Source organism: Caretta caretta, chromosome 11 (assembly GCF_965140235.1).
Source record: "Caretta caretta isolate rCarCar2 chromosome 11, rCarCar1.hap1, whole genome shotgun sequence".
In the NCBI taxonomy this organism is placed as follows: Eukaryota; Metazoa; Chordata; order Testudines; family Cheloniidae; genus Caretta; species Caretta caretta.
Genome location: NC_134216.1, coordinates 62173916 through 62195395, shown reverse-complemented (window position 1 = coordinate 62195395; position 21480 = coordinate 62173916). Strand labels below are relative to the sequence as shown.

Here is a 21480-nt window from a genome sequence, read left to right as displayed (position 1 = left end):
GTTTCAGGGGAAGAACACGGTGGTGATTTCTTCTAGTCTTGCAATGGGAGGAATTCCTATTTCCACCTGAAGGAGGAATTGGTCTAATCCGAAAGGGGAGGGAGGGGGAGAAGGAGACACAATTCTTGAGTTTCTTATGAACACACACAGGCCGGGGTATAGATGGCAATGCATGAAGTCTGAAGTTTACCTATGAGCAACCTAAGGTGGATAGTTTGGAGATTTTAGGTGGATAGCTCTCCCGGTGATAAAAAATAACCACCTCGAATGATAAACCTCTCCCGGCAATAAAGCACGGTCTCTAGTGGCTCTTTTCAGCGCCAAAACTTTTGTCGCTCTGGGGGTGTTTTTTCACACCTTAGGTTCAGAGTAGCAGGAGACTTAGCCTATGTCCCATGGTGGTGCTGATTCTCGCCTGAGCAGGAGAAGGTGCTCTGCTGCCTGCTGTGAAGGAGAAGTGCGAATTACTAATTTTAATGACACTATCAGACCCAGGAAGTGAAATTAGTTCCTGGTAGCATGGAGGTGACCCACTCCACTGTTTCTGGGAGGTCTGTGATGCTCAGTCTGGTGAGTACTTCTCATTGCTGGAGAGAGGTTATATATGGATAGCTAAGATTTTCTAAGATGTCTAAGGGATTTGGATCCCTAAATCCCATTAAGCTGAAAAATTTGTGTTATACATACAAATATACATAAGAGTTGATGCTCAAACACCATTTGCTTATGCTAAACATGTTCTTTCCTGTGTTGGTTGCTGTGGAGGATGGAGGAGAAAAGCAAACCTGCAGAACTGGCATAGGTGATTTTTACCTTTTTCCAGGCTACAGTTGCTTAATGTTTCCAGATCCCAGGGGTGGAGGGGTGGTGGTGGGGGCGTTCTCTTCCCCTTGTTAGTATACCATGAAGGAAGGAGCAGAGAAATCCAGTTGTTTATAAAAATGAGACTTGGGAAGACCAGGGTCATGGCTTCATTTCAAACTTAGCTATAGAAAGACCTTCCTCTTATCTACAGATGTCGCACTTGCAGCTATGACTTTATAATGGTTTCCTGTCCTAATAGCTAGTATAGATCTAGCACATGCTCTGCCTCCACCCATCTCTGAAAATAAACAAAACTAATCAGGTCTAAAAACTAGTTTATGTTGCACTGTTCAAAGTAAATAGAAAGAGTCTGGCACAGATAAACTAATTTCCACCTGTTTCTGCTTACTGCATATACACTAACTCAATTTAGATTGATCCGATAACGTCTGTAGACTTACTACAGTGGCACAAGGCTACTACATCCATTCAGATTAATTCAAAAAGCACTAAGATGAAAAGTTGTTTGTGTTCCTTTTAATTTTATTTTAGCTCTTTGTTTATCTCCCCACTTCAAAGCACTTCCAGTAGGAGGAACAGTTTCAGTATCTGACATCTTTGTAAAATTAAAACAGAAAAAATGTGCCAGCTTCTATCTGCTTTAAATTGCAAGGCACAACAGCCTTGAGTAAGAAAAGACTATTTACGAGAGCACACACTATAATGAACCCAGGAGTGCCATTTGCAGTGGGGAAAAAAATATTAGAGTAGAAGCTAAACACTTTCAGTACCATTTGTCTTATTTTGCAGGAGTCTTCTGTTCTCCTATGCCAGTTATATGTAGAATACAGCAAGCTTTTCACACTCTCATTCTGGTTAGAATTACCAACAGGGAGAGCTCAAAAAAGTTTAGTCCCAAATTTTAGTCCCCCTTGTTTACTGGAATTAACTGAAAACCCCCCACAAAAAATGATTAAGGTCTCAATTCAGCAAGGTATTTAAGCATGTGCCAGTTAGACCACTAACATGCTCAAAGTTAGGCATATGCAAAAATACCTCGCTGCATCAGGGCCAAAGTGATTCCACATCACAAAAAGCCTTTACAGTTTTTAAATGGTCTTTGATGGTGTCTGGGTGGAGTTCAAAGTGTTGACTAGAACATAAAAAGTCCTATATGGCCTGGGACAGGTCTGCCTGAGGGATTGCCTCTCGCACCATGACACACCTGCAGGTCAGCAGGGACACCTGAGCTGGATCCTCCTCACTATAAGAGAGAGGGCGGCTGTTCAATTGATCTCTGTGAGGGCTCTGGGACCCTGGAATTTGTCCCCCCCACCCTTGTCCCCAAATAGCCCATGTTTGGTGATCTTCAGGCACACTGCAAATGGCCCCAGTTTGAAACAGTGTTTGGAGAGGGCTGAGGGAATGCTTCCTAGATGAAGAAGGGGTGGGAAAGAGTTTTGGTTAGTGTCTGGCTGTCTGATTTCCTGCTGGAATGATCATTTCAATGCTGCTAGAAAACAATTATATTTTATAACTAATGAAGGCACTGGGATGCCTACAGCGTTGGTTACCATCTTCTAATATTTTTAAATCTAAATATATACATTTAGTCCACTCTTGTCAAACAAAATATGAGATAAGAAAATAACTGAATTTACAATATATCTCGGTAATACAATGTATTAGGTGAATGCACACTTGATAGATACAAGTCACAGGATAGCACCGCTTAGAATGGTTTTCCAATGATGTAGCATGTCTTCACCAATAAACAGAGCTCTTAGTGTCTTCTTTTAATTTTTATTAGACTCTGATTTGTTTCCAGAATCCAATAAGTGCTAGGACTTGTATTCCTGGTTAATCTATATCATACCACTTAAAAATGTTCCTCTTGCAAACAATGTTTGAGATAGTTAATACACACCAGCCAAAAGCCAAAACTATTTAATCTTATTCAAAATGCAAAATAAATCAACAGTAAACTGTACATATCAAAACAACAAATATAGTTTCTGAGGTTTAATTTTCACTTACTAACCATGTGTCTTTGGGTATTATCCCTACACTTCCTCCAAGTTGCAAACTAGCCCCAAATATGGAGCCTTCTGGCTGAGCTCATAGCAAGAACAATCAGATTCAAACTCAGTATGAATAATTAATACATTAAAGAAATAATCAAAAAGTGTTTCCATGGTCGGGGTATAATGATGCCACCAACAAGGTATTAATAAAACAAACCATTTACATATAAAACCCTGTGTGTGAAACTTATATTTGGGAAACTCATAAAAATAGGTAAATGAGACCACTTGCGGCAGTAAGCGCTATATAGAGTAATAAGTGTTAGCAGGCCAGAGACCTATAATTTGATATTTTGTATATTTACCATCTTATTCTTAAGTACATATTATAGTCAGAGTAAAAGCTCAAAAATTGGAATAATCTATGTACATGGCACCTCAGTAAAAACCAAAGGGAGCATTAAGCAAGAGCACAACGGTTTTTGCTTGCAAAGGTTTATTAGTATTAGAAATGTCTCTTACTTTACTTGTCAATAACAAATGCCTGTTTGGTTTATCTTGTGGAATACTGCAGTAATTTGTCTTTCAAACTATTGGTTTTTTAAATGGCGATTCTTGAGAAAGGACTATTCTCAATAAGTGCCCAATCAAGAAACACTTAATTGACAATGGACTTTGGGAGATGCCAATCCACATCTGAGCTTTCCTGGGAACGTTCCAACTAACATGTAAACAACGATGTTGACCTGCAAAAAGCTGAATCATTCATAGATATGTGACTTGCCCAGGTGGCTACAAACTCCGTCTTATTGCTGTGACTTTGTACAGAAGAACAAAGGGGTTTCCACCCACAAGAGAGAAAATATAAAAGGCCCTGGAAGCCTCTCCATTTTGTCTTCAGCTGGCTTAAGAGGTCTCTGGGGGTGAGATTTCATCTGTAATCAGTTTCTTAATGTATTAGGCTTAGACTTGCCTGTTTTTGTTTTATTTTGCTTGGTAACTTACTTTGTTCTGTCTTATTACTTGGAACCACTTAAATCCTACTTTTTATATTTAATAAAATCACTTTTACTTACTATTGAACCCAGAGTTAGTGACTAATACCTGGAGGAGCAAACAACTGCGTCTCTCTCTGTATCAGTGTTATAGAGGACGGACAATTTACGAGTTTACCCTGTGTAAGCTTTATACAGAGTAAAACAGATTTATTTGGGGTTTGGATCCCATTGGGAGCTGGGTGTCTGGGTGCTGGAGACAGGAGTACTTCTTAAGCTGTTTTCAGTTAAGTCTGAAGCTTGTGGGGGATGTGGTTCAGACCTGGGTCTGTGTTGCAGCAGGCTAGCATGTCTGGCTCAACAAGACAGGGTACTGAAGTCCCAAGCTGGCAGGAAAACGGGCTCAGAGGTAGTCTCAGCACATCAGGTGGCAGTCCCAAGGGAGCCTCTGTGACCCAATCCGCCACAAAGGGGAATATGAATTTTTGACAGACCACTATAATTACATTTGTTACTAAGAATACTGGCTGTTTGGCATCTTTCTTGCAGGCACATTCAAGTTTTGGGTCGACTTTCAGACCAAGTAGAAGGGAATAACATCATTTCTTTTACTGGTAAATGGAAATATTTCTCCTTCGTGATTTTAGAAACTACTTAATCTTTGTCTTGTTCTTTGACCTTCCTCTTCCCCCAATGTCCTTGCAACTTTTCTAAAAAAATGTTTCATAAAACCCCCCTTGGAATACGCCTCTCCTGGGTCAGAAGCAAATAATTAAATGTTGGTTCCTGTGGAAAATGTCAAAAGATGAGGAAGATGGAGAACAGCTGGCCCTTGCTCAGCATTGCTGATCACAGAACCGCACTCACCCAAAGGCAGCATTTTCCATTTGATGTCTGTTCTGCTGTCTGAAGAACAGCAGATCTTGCAGTCTTCCCCTCCAATCCCCAACTCCAAACTGGAAGAGCAGTCATCGTATTTCCTAGATTTACATTAGGCCAGCAGAAATGGAGGACCTACCTTTCTTTCAGAAAAGCTAACATGTATGCTATTTTCATGCCATTTTTATTTAATTTTTTAGTAATATACTAAAAAGCAGCAGAAGAGGAAAGAAAAGAGCCCAATTTACCTCTAAGAGTATTAAATGTAGAACTAGGGTGATTGTGTCAAATATGGGGTTATTTAGCCTTCGATGAGCTGTAGCAGACCTACCTTGTGCAGAGGCTCTTTTATTGTAGGTTACAGGGTCATGTTACCCTGTCTCAGCCAATTGCTTAATAGACAATAGTTTGGATGCCAACAATTATTGACTAGCCGGAAGAGTAATATGGAACTATTTTAGGTCTCCCGAAACTCCTTCAAATTCCCTTATGTTTTGCAATTTATGCATTTAAAATATTACTCACAAATGATTGTATGATCAATGACTAATTCAAGTAGGAAAAAGATCCTACATATCTGTATGTTTTACTAATAAAAATCAGAGATGGGGATCGAGGTGTTTGGATTCAGATCTAGATTAACAGATTAGGTTGAGGTTTATGGGCTGAGTCAACACGATGTTTGGTACCACCAACATCTCATAGTTATTCCCAGTTGATTTTTCAACCAAAGTTGCAGAAATCTCCTGATTATATCAGCTGTTATGGCAAGATTCTCCTATTTTGGGCCAAAATTTGTATTCTCCTGTGACATTTTAACTGCAGTTAAACTGGAATTGGAAAATAGGCCCCTCCTTGTTTTGGATCTGACATGCAAGCAAAGCCATACATTTGGCTTTAAATCCTGATTGTTGATTCTTTCTCACCACCTGCCTTCCAAATTTAAAGGTGTCTAAGATTATTAATTCCAGCTTTGGTATGTCACTAGTATAAATACAAATGCAAGTGACATCAAAAGTATAAACGTATGTAAAAACTGGAATCTTCAGAGGAATATTCCAATTTCAGTTTTTACTAAATTGCTCTATGAACTTACAGTAAGTTATGACTGCCAAGAATCAGGATTTTTCCAGTGCTCATGTATGTGCCGAACAGTGGCAGGCCAACACGATAATTTCAAGAGATGTAACTACAGGTTAGGGCAGACATTGGGTACCCATGATGACTGAACCTCAGACTTGAAAAATCTCTAAGGACAGGTCATTATGAATCCATTCTCACTCTCCCAAACACACACAGCTAATTGAGCCAAATTAAACACTGAGTATCTGTACACTTGTCAATTAGAGACTGAAAAAAGCCACTGAAACCATTTGCAATGGCATACAGAAATGACATAGTTTACTGAAATATGATGCTTATCTCTCAGATTCTAAGTTATGTTATATTAAAACGTTTGAGCCGTTTTTCTTAAATTCCATTTATTTCTTAGAGGTTACCAATGCATCACTCAGTAAGACCTCTGCCACTACTCTCAGAGTGGACTAGCAGATGGACAAGTATACATTTTATTAGGTCAGACTCATGTAAGATTCCACTTTATTTTAACAAAATGTTTCTAGAGCTTGTAGGCGAGAGTACTGAATGAGACATGTTGACTGTTCTCCACTTCAGTTTTTAAATTTTACTGTCAAGCTTGTCAGTGAAGTAACTTACTAAAGTTTTACTTTAACATCTGTGCAATAAGCCAGTGATGGTGCAGTTTATGAAACTCACTATTAACTAAGCTGCCTATAAAAACCTTTCCTAGATGGAATAATATCTGGTAGGACCTCTAAGATGTGGGGAGAGATGGAATGTGTAAACAGCATCGAAAGCCAATCATGCTTTTGGTCAGTTAGGTCTCACCTCCCTCACCTGCTTTTTTATTCTTCTCTCTCCAAAACATGCTCTCTTCTTTTTTGCACGGAGCCTGATTCTCCACTGTCTTCTATTTGTACAATCAAACAACTGCACAAGGTAGAAGGTGGTAATAAATCAGGTCCTAGGACTCGGAAGGAAGAGCGAAGATCCAATGAGTATTTTACAACAGGAAAAAAAAACCAAAAAAATTAACAATAAGTACAGCTCCAGCACCAAGCAAACATCTATCTTTGAAAGCTTTTATGTATTACATATTTTTGTTCATACATGTTCTTAAAAACCAACTACGTTTCTCGCATTGGGAACTCTCAAACTATGGAAAGTAGCATGTTCATGATGGATAATGCCTGTTGCTTCTACTGGATGTATACATTTAAAGTGTGAGTAAACATACACATTGCTTTTTTAGTAAAATTATTAAAGTAACTGTTAATTACTAGCTTTTATTAAATATCACAAAAAGGTCTAGCTGCCCATTCCAAATAGGAAACATATGTAAATGTATTTATTTTTGCCTTTTTATCTCCACTAATCCCTAGTTGGTACTCAAAAGCATAGAAAAAACAGTAAAATCTGATGTTCAAATAGTGCAAGCAATCACAAAGAACTAAAAGCATCGCTCCGCCTACCCCCCGTCCCTAGCACAGGACACTTTCACCTCCTTTTTCAATTAATCAATTTGTTGTACTGAAATCTTGTTGAATATTTGAATATAATTTTTAAAATCTCCTAGCCTTTCTTCTGAAGTACATATGGTTTCCTTTTAGTACATATAGCATAGCACACTGTACAATAAAGCTAGAAGGAAAACTAGTACAGGATTGAGAAACAAGAGAAAAATCAGGAAGAAAGAGCAGCTTTTGTTAACTTGACAGTCCTCAGCTAGTTGCATGCTATGCTTTATCAAAGATTCTTTTAAAAGTAGCATTTTTTGTGGTTTAAAACTGCCAGACAGCTTTGGCTTCTGCAGTGCCTCACGCCAACAACTTCAAAACTAACTCACTCCAGATGTCCCTATGATCATCTAATCAGACATCAAACACAGTACACTGACAAGCTCTCACACTGATTATAAGTATTCTATATATGTTTCCACAGCATAAACACACACACATGCACACACAGTGTTGCTACTTTAAAAATGGAATTCATCTAAATCAGAATTCTATTTTAAAACACATGAGCAGTTTAGAGAAGAAATTCTCTACCTTCTGAGTAACAGAAAAATCTTTTAAACCTCCCCAAAATATTCTGTACACTGCAATGGCAAATGTTTCAAGAGTAGCAGTTAAATAGGAGAACTTGATACTGAAATTTTTTCATGTCTTATAAACTTCTAATAACCTTGCCATTCTCTGTGGAGAGGACTGGGTGCTGCAGTACTTCAGCGTACCAGAATCTTGCCTCCTCTATACTCATACCAACCTTACTGTCCTGCCTAAGAAAGAGTTCTACCATGCTTCTTGGGTACCTCGGAGGGTTTCTCTTGGAGGATTACAATACAGCAGGGGTTCTCAAACTATGAGGCACGGGAATGCACCGGGAAGTTTCAGTAGCCTGTCTTTTGGCCAGGGACATAGTGATGCTGGAGCATAACCAGAGCTCCACTCAGCATGGGGTAGGGGCAGAGGGAATCAGAGCTCCTCCTGGGGCAAGGAGCTGGGCCTCACGTGGTTCCTGCCCAAGTGATGTGCTGCTTCCCCCATAGCATAATGTACAGCTGGAGTCTAAGTAAAGCAGCTGGTCCCAGCTGGGGGTGACCTTGCCTCGACCTGGCCTCCCCCAACCCTGGAGGAGGTTGCACAACGTTGTCATCAACTTCCTGCTGCACCAGACTGACACAGACCTCAAAGTGCTGGTGGACTCATGAGTGCCTCATTCTGAACCCCCTGGTCTGCCGCCTGCCTGGGGGCTCCGCCTGCACTTGAGAGGCCCTGCTCCCTTCCTGTGAACCCAGCACCTATGAGCCCTGTTCTCTTCATCCTGGAGCCCATGCGAATTGGGAAGAGCAGGAGGTGTCACACAATCAGTGGGTATTAGGATTTCCTAAAATGTTTGTGCAGTGTTATTTTAGCTGCTACAATTGGTACTTTTTTTAATAGACCTGTACGATAATGTGAAAGGGTGCTTTATGAAATTAAATTAGTATTTATGACACTAATGGATGCTCAAGCATGGGGTTGGAAACACCAGCTTGCAGACCCAGGTCACACAGATCCAGGCTTTGTGTGTCAGATTGTCCCAATTCAATTGTTCCACTTAGTTTTTTGTTTGTTGTTGTACCAGGGAGGTGGGATCTAAGAAATAAGAAATGTTCCTGGCTGCATTTCTTTCATACGTAAGTATAAGCACCCCACTAGATTTCCTGGCAGAAAACAGACTGGCATTCAAAACACAGTTTACACAAAAAAGATATCCCCCACTTTTGCTTACTTTCCATCTATGTCTCTAATACGGTCATATCTGATCAGAAGGCAGATTGCAGGTGAAAAAACTTAGTGATATGCTTTCAAACTCGGTCCATGCAATAGGCTCAGCCTACAGGAGATGCCACTTAAAGTAGAATTTGCAGCAGTTGAAAATACAATTACACATGGTCTCTGAACTCCTTGGGTTTGGCACTCAGTGGGGTCTCCTGGGCTTGGCTTTCCCCCACTGAGGCTCATATGCCCCACTGTCCTTTTTAACCTTAGTTTCCCTATTGGGGGTGCAAGGCAAAGGGAACCTCAGATACCCCATTGGGCCCTTCTAGGCTCCTTCTTGACCCAGGGAAGAACAGGGAAGTGGAAGGCATTATGTCCTTGTCCCATTTGTAATCGTAAAGTGAGGTGTCACTCATAGTTGATTGCACAAATCCTCAAAATATGATCCTCCCTCTCCCTTCTTTCATGAAATAAATCAAGTGGACGACCCTGCCAGTGTTGCCAACTCTTGCAATTTTATTACAAGACTCATGATATTTAGTGTCTTTCCTAAAGCCACAGCTCCTGGAGTCATGGAAGAATTTCAGCTTTAAATTCTATCATGTATAAAGACACCAGAAATTAAAACTGCCTGAACGGACCAGCATGAGTAAATGTTTGGCCCCGCTAAACATATTGGACAGAGGTTTCATCTTTTAAAAACAAAGCTATATGAAAAAGCCTCATTGCAATGCAGGCTCCTAGCTCTAGCCTTATCAGAATCCAGCTTGAACTGCTGCATTTACAAAGTCTACAGCTATTATTAAAATCATTGCATCAAAAAGACCTTTCCTGTCCTGCAGTGCTTTTAAATAATGAGATTAAACAACATAGTATTTGCCCATTTTTTCTTACAATATTTATGTCTTTTTATTTTGGAAAAAACTATTGATAAATCTTTACCTCAAATAAAAGCTTTGAATTGCAGCATTAATTTACATCTGTGTTTGCACATCTATATAGAAGTATATATAAAGGGAACAAACTATTGAGTTGGGCTGGTGCACACACACACACACACACACAGGCTTTATGCTAATCTTCAGACACTTGATCACAAGGGCTGATAAAATCACAGTTAACAGTGGAAGAACTGGAAGAGGTTTTGACCCTTTTTAACAAGGGCTTGAAACATGAAAAGGTTCCGATTAAATAGGAACCTTATCCAAAATGGCAAATTACATGTCCACAATATATAAAATGAAACCAGTTTTGACATGTTTAACAAAAAATTGAGACTAAGTTGAGCCACGGGAGCAGCTCTTAAATTGATCTGACTCCTTAATCTTTAAAATATGGATTAAATGCAATTTAAGCAGCCCATTGATTAACTCAGAGGTCAGCTAAACGTCTTCTCAGGGACCAAGACAACATAAAGGAAGTCATAATGTGCCCCCAGATCAGGCCAGAGTTCACTGTGGGTGGAATCCTGGTGTCACTGAAGTCAATGGAAAAGCTCCCATTAATTTCATTGGGGCCAGGATTTCTCAAAGTGAACCTTGTTTGTGGGTTTATCAAACTATGATATCTTATGCCAGATACCATGGGGTTATGATTTTGGATTCAGACTTTGGTTGGAACAGTTCATCCATCAATATTTTTAGAATGATTTCAGATTCAGATTAGCCAGAACAGCAAACCCTAGCCACTGGGAGCTGTGGGCAATTATGCAAATGTAAACAAACTGTCTGGCAGCCTGCCAGCAGATTACCCTGACAGGCTGTGTGTGGACCATGGGCCGCAGGTTGGCCACCACTGCTGTAAAGCCTACTGGCTACACCAAATGTAATCCATACCCACATTGAGGCATTCTATTGCAAACTCACACGTATTCAGTATTCCTTTACTACCACTTCCAACAATTTATATTAACATATCTGTTGGCATCTCTTTGAAAGTTATGACACTTAACATCATTATAGCAGTGATATTTATGTGATATCACATAGAAGCTTCTGACCTGCAGCTTGTGAATTTCAAGAAAAATATATTTTAGATTAAGTTGTTGTAACCTATGTGATTACTTCTTGCTTAAACATTAGTTGTAATATTCTTTCAGTTATCACATATTGTGATTTACTCATTTCTATATATGTGTTACAGACAAACAACCATGTAATACAAATACTTCCATTTAGGTCCTGTGGGCAATATAAACAGCAAACATGGAGCTTGTCATGTGATTTGTCACCAGAACTCCAAGATAGAACTTCCTTTTATTAAATTACGGAATGCGTGTTAGTTTTAGGGCTGTCTAGCGATTAAAAAAATTAATCGCGATTAATCACAATGTTCAACAATAATACTGTAGAATACCTGTAAACATTTTTGAATGATTTCTACATTTTCACATATATTGTTTTCAATTACAAAACACTATACAAAGTGTACAGTGCTCACTTTATATTTATTTTTATTACAAATATTTGCACTACAAAAAACAAAAGAAATAGTATTTTTCAATTCACCTAATACAAGTCCTCTGGAATGGTGGCTGAAGCACGAAGGGGCATATGAATGTTTAGCATATCGGCAGGTATATACCTTGCAATGCCTGCTATAAAAGTGCCATGCAAATGCCTGTTCTCACTTTCTGATGACATTGTAAATAAGAAGCAGACAGCATTATCTCCTGTAAATGTAAACAAACTTGTTTGTCTTAGGGATTGGCTGAACAAGAAGTAGGACTGAGTGGACTAGTAGGCTCTCAAGTTTTACATTATTTTGTTTTTGAGTGCAGTACGTAACAAAAAAAACCCTACATTTGTAAGTTGCACGTTCACAATAGATTGCACTACAGTACTTGTATGAGGTGAATGGAAAAATACTAATTTTGTTTATCATTTTTACACTGCAAATATTTGTAATAAAAATAATATAAAGTGAGCACTGTACACTTTGTATTCTGTATTGTAATTTAAATCAATATATTTGAAAGAGTACAAAAACATCCAAAATATTTAATAAATTCCAATTAGTAATCTATTGTTTAACTGTGATTAAAACTGCAATCACAAAACTGTGATTGTGATTAAAACTGCAATTAATCGCAATTAATTTTTTTGAGTTAATCTTGTGAGTTAACTGCGATTAATTGACAACCTAAGTTATTTTATTTCCTTTAATATCCTCTCATATCTGTTTGTATCCTTTGTAAGCCAAATCAGTGTTCACTTCCATTGGGATTCAGATGATAATACACCTCTCAAGTTCTGGAAATATATTTGTATGCCAATATAACAGTACTAACAGACAGAATGTTGTGTTAGGAAATACATATCCATATAACAAATGAATACAACTTTTTGAACTATATATTCTACACTAACTTTTATTTCTCTCTACTCTTAGTCCAAATGTCAGCATAAACCAAGCTAATTATAAAAGTCAACCACAATTATAAATGTAAAGCTTTAAGGAAAGTCAACTGCGCCATGAACATGTATACTTATTTGCATTACACACAGGTGTTCTAATTTGGCATCATCTGTTAGGGATGACCAGATGTAACTTACCTTTGACTCTGCATTCATGAAGGTAATTTAAATTAAATTAATGTTACATGGGGGGAGAGATTATTTGGATTTCCAACAGCAGAAGACAGAACAATGTAATTTTTGTTAAAATAATTTTAAGCATACATTTGAAAGATCTTATAGATGTTCAAAGTAAGTTTTTGACACTGCATTTTTTAGTTTGCCATAGATTGTTTTTTTTTCTCCCTGTGTTCTAAAACAATCTTTAGCTAATAACGATTTTTAATTCAATAACTTTTTTGACAAAGCATCTTCCTGTGCATCAGCACTATTAACTATGCAAGTTCTAGGAATGGGGTTTGTTCGTGCTGCTGCAACAAAAAGAGGCTGCACTAAGTACTATATCAGAACATTTTTTATATCACAAAACAGTTACCTTTATCCTCTCTGTCTTCTTGACACCAGAAGAGATTTTAAGCAATAATTAGATGATATTCAAAAATCTGATGCCCTTCCCCACTATTCTTAGGTATTTGGTTTTTCTCATTGCACAACGGGAGTGATTGTCCTGTGTTTGGGGCACAGAGGCATCTTGTGTGACCTGATTCAAGTCACTTTACCATTCTGCCTCTCCCATCCATAGAAAGTGGGGAAGTAGGAGTCCCATGTATTATCATAGAATCATAGAATATCAGGGTTGGAAGGGACCCCTGAAGGTCATCTAGTCCAACCCCCTGCTCGAAGCAGGACCAATTCCCAGTTAAATCATCCCAGCCAGGGATTTGTCAAGCCTGACCTTAAAAACCTCTAAGGAAGGAGATTCTACCACCTCCCTAGGTATTCTTTAATGCCATGAAATTCACATTTGCTGCAAAGCTTTACCCCAGAATCTCACCTTTAAGTTTTTAAAAAATTAACTTTCTAGCCCTCATGGTTGCAAAGAAAACCCTGACAATATGAACGGACAGAGGTATGGCTACATTACAAGCGCCACAGCAGCACAGCTCCAACTATACCACGGGGGGGGGGGGGGGGCTCTGTCACTCCAGTAAATTCACCGAGAAGCAGTAGCTAAGTCAACAGAAGAATACTTCCACTGACCTAGCTACATCTACAGTGGGAGTTAGATCAACCTAAGTACGTACCAGAGATTTTTCACAGCCCTGAGCGATATAGCGAGGTATGGTAGAGTTAAACCCTTTCTGAGTCTACAGAATAGTTGAGGGGTGTGAGCTGCTCCATTCACCTCAACTGGGTGTTGAATCTTCAACCCAAAAGATGATAAAATGACCATCAATGAAATATTTGAAAATGTTAGGATTCAAATTAACAGAAATATTCAAAAATGTGCTTACCTCACAATCTAAAATGGTCTCCCACGGCTCCGCATGTGCCAAAAGCGATGACTGCCCCTACTCAGCTGCCAGAACTACCAGCTTGCCCCTGACAACTATCTATAGTGCGGATTGTACTATGTATCACTGTACCTATTTTGCAGGCCACTCAAGGACTCAAACAAAACCAGGTGTTTTAAAGCACTGAGAATTCTTGTGTCACCTAAAGTTGACCCTTTTTAGTTCATTGTTGTTGGCAATGGGCATCTGACAAGGAAAATCTAACACTCAGCTTAAAAAGAACTGACAACTGAATTAGGACATGGACCTTGTAGAGTGTTGAATGAGATGTTATACACATGAGGCTCTCTGGCACACACTAACCATACTACTTTGCAAATAATCAGCACAACAATTCTATAAACTAGGATGCATATGAGAAAATAGGATGTAAAAAGAGTGAGCCATGAACAGGATCGATGGACAGCTAAATAATATCCAGGAAAAGAGATAATACAGTGTTATTCTGCAGCATTTGCCAAATTAAGACTAGTATACATAGCATTACTACGTCTGTATTCTGACTCTCTACTCCGTCATTTCAGTTATATAATGCTGTAACTCATTAGTTATACCAGCATATAAAGAAAGTAAAGGAGTGCCGAATCAGGCGCATTGAGCTTTTTGAGCAAAAACCAAGCCCACACTCTCTCTCTCTCCTGCATGATGTTTATATGACCCATCTGACATTCAAATTCTGCAGAATCTAGTCTTAGTTTTTTACCTTACATTTGCAAATAAAACCTTCCAAAGGTGACCCAACTGTAACTGAACTGTGGTGCTTTCATGAAACTGCACACAGCCTGAAACAATGGTCCTGTGAGGTATAAACTCCCTCGCCATCTTATTTGTATGTTAGCACTAATGCCTAATGAGAACAGCCATATCAACATTAAAGTGATCAGCAATTAAATAGTCTGTAAAATCAGGAAGTGGGTGGAAGTGAAGGCCTCAGAGAATGGTGACTGGATGCTGCAGGAGGAAAGAAAGCGCAGAAAGAAAGGAGGATGAAGAAAAATAAACAAAGGATACAAACAGCGGTGGTCCTAAAAAAGAGAATTTTGCCACTGAGTGACGCTGAATTGGACTATATGGTATTGAACAAATAATGAATGAGGATAATTACTAAAAGTTCAGGTACTGCACAAAAGTTATAGTCTAGTCACACTCTTTACTTAAATCTCCCACTAATAAGAGAAGAGATTCACTGTGAATTAAGGATATTATATAATCCAAAAATTATACTCTAACAGAGCGTAAATAGAATTCAGCCCTCTCCACAGAATGAGCTGGACACCCCTTTTTCAAGGACAAATTAATTTAGTTCACAAAGCAAAGCTATATATATATATATATGTGTGTGTGTGTGTGTGTGTTTACCAATTAAAACAATTTCACGCTTCTTAAAAATATAAATGACATGATACTTACAGCCACAACGGATTTCAGACTATTGTCGGTGGGGTGTGCAGCACCTGGGTGGAAGCCAGCAGGTGGGCCCAGCGCTGGGTCACTGCTCCTCCTCACTAGCAGCGGTGTGCCTAAAAGACAAAATAAAAGGTCAAGAGTCAAAAGAGCTTCAGGGTAAAGCTCTGTGCAATCTAATTCAGAAGACGTACAGCTTACTTTTTCACACAATCTGTTTTTTTCAATAGGTGCCTGTAAATTATTAGATCTGATAGCATTCTGTCATTTATTATCCACTGACATGTAGACATGACAAAAGCTGTAGACCCAACTGCACAATCCTCCACAATGGCAATGCTAAATTGACCAAACATACGCTAAAATAAAAAAATGCTGGAAAGCAGGGGTAAGTGACATTCTTTCAAAACCAATAAAATAACCACTGCAGGGCTTTATGGCCATATGTATAACCACATTCCAATATGCAAACCATATGCCCACTTTAAGGAATAATCCCGTAGGGTACAAAGACTCTGCTAGTTTTGTTAGTTTCTAGTGATAAATAGTGGTTAGGTGTCCAGGCTGACATTTTCAGATGTACCAACAGCCTTTCATGTCTCAGGCCAGCTTTTATTTTATTGTTTTACTACAGTCACTAGCTTAGTAAAATGGGATCTCAGGATCATATTCCAGTAGTTCTCTCCTCTCATCAAAGGTATCCCAAAGCAGTATGGGCAATTACTCATCTGTCTCAAGCCTTTTATGCAATGCTCTGAAAGATTATAGTCCCCTATTCAACATGCACATGAGGCCATTTGGGCTGCAATGCCACAAGCAGAGAAATAATTTACTTTTCTAAGTCTCTTTTCCACAAGACTTAAATGGCACATCTTTCTGCTTTCCCAGTGCCTGACTCAGGAGGGGCCTGAGGCTCACACAGTCCAGACAAAACAGAGGTGGTGGTGTTAGGCAGAAGCAAGCATCTACATCTATTGTAGTAGTAGCAGTATCTGTTCCACATTACTGAGCATGCCTAGTCCCTCTGTCAACAAGTTTCACAGCCTTGGCAGTTCTTCTTGATCCCTGTCTTGTGCCTGGATTCTAAGGTAGCATCTGTGGCCAAATGCAGTTTATCTATCTATCTATGCACGCACTTGGCTCACCTATCGCAGCCACTTCTCTCTGATTTGGATCTCACCAAAGTTATTCACGCCTTTATGACTGCCAGTGCACTCTATCTGGGGTTACCCCGGAAGACCAAGATGATATCAGTACACATATTTTTGTGACATTAAATTCCATCCGAACTGATGTTTATTCCAAAAATCCTGTTCACATCTGTCCTGTAACTTTACCACTTTTCTTTAACCTGTCATATTCAAATATATTCATAGATACTAAGGTAAGAAGGGAACATTATGATCATCTAGTCCGACCTCCTGCACAATGCAGGCCACAGAATCTCACCCGCCCACTCCTGCGAAAAACCTCTCACCTATGTCTGAAGTCCTCAAATCGTGGTTTAAAGACTTCAAGGAGCAGAGAATCCTCCAGCAAGTGACCCATGCCCCATGCTACAGAGGAAGGTGAAAAACGTCCAGGGCCTCTTCCAATCTGGAGGAAAATTCCCTGGAGGAAAATTCCTTCCCGACCCCAAATATGGCGATCAGCTAAACCCTGAGCATATGGGCAAGATTCACCAGCCAGATACCTAGTGCTTGAGACAGTAGGCTTTCCTCCTCTCTCTAGACACCTTTGACAGTAACATTCTGGACCAATTTCAGGTCTAACAATAGCACAGAATCTGCTTGATTCCATAAAATTAGTCACACACCTTTCTGCTTATAAAAGTTACTTTTCCTTCCTCATCTAACCTTGACCTAAACATAGTTACTGCAATTGGCCAATTCAGTCCTTTTGGACAGACTCCATGTTTGTTTCTTTCCTGTGAAGGTTTAATTCCTACCTACCTTCAATGACAAGTCCGCGTATGTTTCAAGACCCCTCTTCTATTGCACTGCATAAATTTCAGAACACTGCTCTATTTTATCCATAGGCACATTTACCTTTTTGGTCATCCTGTCTTTATTTTTCCCCTTAACTCATATTTTAATACCAATGATATTACGTTTACAAATTTTGACCCCCAACTCTAATCCATCCACTTTCTCTGCCTGCCTTCAAACTACAAACTACATCTTCTACAAACTAAATCAAACTACATTTTCATCTCAACTTCCTTTAGCTAGATATCTCAAAATAAAAGAGCTTGTAGTGGGCATAAGAAACATCCTCAATCTTACATAAAAACTCTCATCTCCCTTGATTTTAACCTTCCATTTAACTGCACGGTCCGTAACCCTGGCATCATCCTGGACTCTGATAGTCTCTCAATCTCCCACATCTCTCATGTCTTAATTTCCTCTCACTTCAACTACTGCAGTACCTTTTCTGTGGCCTCTCCAAATGACAGCTAACCTGTATCATGTGCCAAATGCAATTGCCTGCCTCCTCCCATGTGCAGAGAAGTATGTATGTCCACATCCCTCCCATCCTCAAACAACTTCACTGCCAAGTCAAACTGGCCCTCTTTTTTTAAAAAGCCCTCCATAGATATACTTCAGCTTCTCTCATTGACCCAGTCTCTCTTCATACCCTTTCTTGGTGACCCAGCATTAACCTCTTTGTCCCTTCATTCAGTCTCACCATCGTGAGCATACCGCACTCTCCTCAAAAGCTTTGGATGTCGGGACTAGCCTTACTATGTCACTTTGCCCCACTGACTCAATTTATTTCAAATCTCAGCTGAAATTATCTTCCTCCTTTGCCTATGTCTCATTTTCTCTCTTACTCTCTCTACAAGTATTATTTGGCTGTGTAGCGGTAACTTTGTTGTCAGGCTATTCAAAGTGAAACTATTGTTAGCAAGCCCTGCCAGTCAACATTCTGGAATCCTGCAGGACATAAGGTCACTTATCTAGTCACTCATTGGGGCATTAACTCTCACTCAGTAAAATAGCGGATCTGGATTCAAAAATATATTAAACCTCAAGAACCACAACAATAGTTAACTAGATAATTATCTGAATGATAAAAATATGGTGGTTGATCATTTGTATATTGATAGTTTGTTAGATGACAGTGAAATATTAAACCTGAAACTTAGGATTCATAATGGAAATGCCAGCTGAAACCTAACTGTAGATTAACTAACGGTCTTGATAAAATTATGTGTGAAACATTTATTTTATAGACAAGCCAACAGCTTCAAAGCACTCAGACTTGAACAAACAAGCCACTTCTTGATTGCTCAGATATGCTACCTATTCTTTAAAAGAAAATTTTGCCTTGTAGGAACAGGCAGTTTCGAAAGAGCTGTCCTCAATTTCCTTTTTCTCTTCTCTTCCGTAATGATTTCAAAACAACTCTTGAGACACTAAAATTGAATCAGTTGGTGTCTTATAATTGCCCATTCCCTTTTCATGTAATGCAAACACCATAGAAGAAAGATCTATATCTCTAAACTACCAAGGCTAGTGTCAGATTGGTATTTTTGTTAGTATCTTCCAAAACTCAGTGATTCTTACTCTAACTCCACCCAAAACACTTTTTAAAAGGAAAGCTAATAACACTTATACTTTATAGGCCACTATCCCAACCTCATGACTCCCTCCTCTCAGGGTCACAAATCAAGATTTGCAGGGAGGGAAGAATTTACCCAACACCTATTAGTAGGGGAGAAAAACATCAGCCCCAGCCCCCTAGGTCACGCCCCCTTCCAAAACCACACCTCCTGCAATTTAAAAACGTTTCCCTTTTTTGTATTGGTTTCTGTGACTGCTTCATCTTTTCCTTGTCATCCCATCATCTTCTCATATCTTTTCCTATATTGTATGCGCTTTCCTACCCCCATATTTTAACTGGCTGTTTTCTGTTATTACTTCTGTCTCTCGCTTTTCTGTTGGATTTCAGCCATCCCCTCCCACTTATCTAATCACATACAAGCCTTAGAAAGTTTATCTGAAAATTAATAGCTAGATGACCTATCAGCCAAAAGACATGCACAAAAGATGGGCTGGCCTACTGTCCAAAAACAATGCACACATAAAGGAGCCAACACCACCACCTTTAAACCTAAGTGCTCCAAAAGTAGAAGGTGCTAGTGTCCCTACCAAGTTGCTGTAGCTGGACCCCTGCTCAGGGTCTCCATCTTCCATATCAGTCTCTGGATAGTAACTTACATATTTGAAGTTTCTACTCTCCCAAGACTGCTGGGAGAAGGGGCATTCTCTCTTTCATCCAAGAGCTTCTTGGCTAATAGGATGAATCAATGTGTGTTTGTTATTCTACCTTTCCCTTAACTTTTCGGCTGCTGCCAGGTGGTCTCCCCTACTCTACTCAAGCCACAGCTTCTGTTTTTGAGACCTCTTCCCATTAAAATACTTCAGAAATCTCAGCTCAGACACGAGTGCTAGGTTCTCCAGGAACAGCTCTGCCCCCAAGAATTGGTGATATTAAGGCAGAAGGCAAACTTTCCTGCTGCTTGCAACAGCTACCCCCAAAAAGAAACCCCATCAACAAAACTAACAATACAAAGGATTCCTTCAAAAGGTTGAGTGGTGCTCTCACATGTGCTCCCATCTTAAATGAAAATACTTTGTAACAGTGCCATCTGGCGCACGACTCATGTCATAACAGTCTAATAGGCCCATTGCTCAAGAACTGGGAGGGAAATGGTTTTCCCATTCTGCAAAAAATTTCAAGATTTCAAACATTTTTCCAGTCCTGAATTGGGACAAAGTCAAAAAAAAATCTCAAAATTTTTCACAAACCGAGAATCCAAAAAAAATTTGGATTGTGTGAATTAAAACATTTTTGTTTTGATAATTCTGAAACATTTCATTTAATTTTGATCTTTTAAAAATGTTTACCTTCCTTGGCATGAGATTCCAAAACAAAAAAAAGTCATTTTGAACCAAAAAACAACACTTGGCTTCGAAAACATCACAACGGGACATTTAAATGATTTTTTTTTTTAATGTCAAATTGGGAGATTTGTTAAAGCCAACCATTTCCTGCAAATAGTTTCAGTTTGACGAATCAGCATTTTCCAACTCTAGAGTTTTTTGGCTAGAACATTCCGACCCAGCTCTACGACTATTCCATTACTACTGCAGTTACTACTTTGTTTTCTTCCTTTCATACACTAAGCATATCACCAATTTGCATCAACTCAACATTTAGCTTATATTTCTACTTACTTGGGCAAATTTCCCACTGAACTCTCATCAACCAGTCCCGACATTATAAAGGTTGGTGAACATCATCAACCTCAAACTGAATCCAACAAAATGAGAAAGGAAACTTGCAACAGAGAAATAAACCCAGTCAATTCTGTGGTTCCCACTCTCTCAAACTGCATTTTCTCATGGTTCACAAACCATACTTAAACTAGAGGAAGATACATCATTTATACTTTTGCTGCCTCTATGGCCTGGATCATTTGGTCCAGTAATAAGAATAGCTCCCATAAAAGTTTACAGTTTTAACCTTGATTATGAACCTAAGAAAAAAGTCAAAAACTGATTGCTGTACTGGCTGTGTTCCATTTTCTTCTTCATTTCACGGAATAAAAGGTTAAAGATCAAGCAAAGCTACAGTACACGTAAGTGGTAAAGAATCTGAGTAGTGTGTGTGTGTGTGTGTGTGTGTGTGAGATAACTATAGTCCTAACAGTTCAGTGCCACACACTGTCCGTGCATCATATGCCAGTGGTCCCCAATCTTTTGAGGGTTGCACCTCTCCTTACCCTGTCCATGCCCCCGCACCCCTCTGGAGCAGGGGCTGGGAGGGGCTGCAGCTGCGGGTGGGCCCGGGGCCGGAAGCTGGGCCCGGGGCCAGGTGTGGTCTGCTCCCAGGCCCACCCCCAGCCTTGGCCCTGGGCCAGGAACAAGCTGGGGGCAGGAACGAGCTTCACCGAGGCTGGGGATGGGGACAGAGGCAGGGCTGGGGACGTGGCTGGGGGCAGGGCCAAGCCAGAGCAGAGCTGGGGGTGGGGAGGGGCTGGGTGGTGCTCCCATCCCACCTCCCGTGGGGGCTGGCCCAGGCCCCACTGC

General features: G+C 39.6%; 1 protein-coding gene across 3 annotated transcripts in view; it reads right to left on the bottom strand.

The window, feature by feature from the left end:
- The window catches only part of PARD3B (par-3 family cell polarity regulator beta), a 608177-nt gene that overhangs the window by 352222 nt on the left and 234475 nt on the right, over positions 1-21480 (bottom strand). For all 3 annotated transcript variants that reach the window (XM_048869082.2, XM_048869081.2, XM_048869083.2), the window contains one exon: positions 15389-15498. In XM_048869082.2, coding sequence (XP_048725039.1) covers positions 15389-15498 — 110 coding nt within the window. The remainder of the gene's footprint in view (positions 1-15388; positions 15499-21480) is intronic.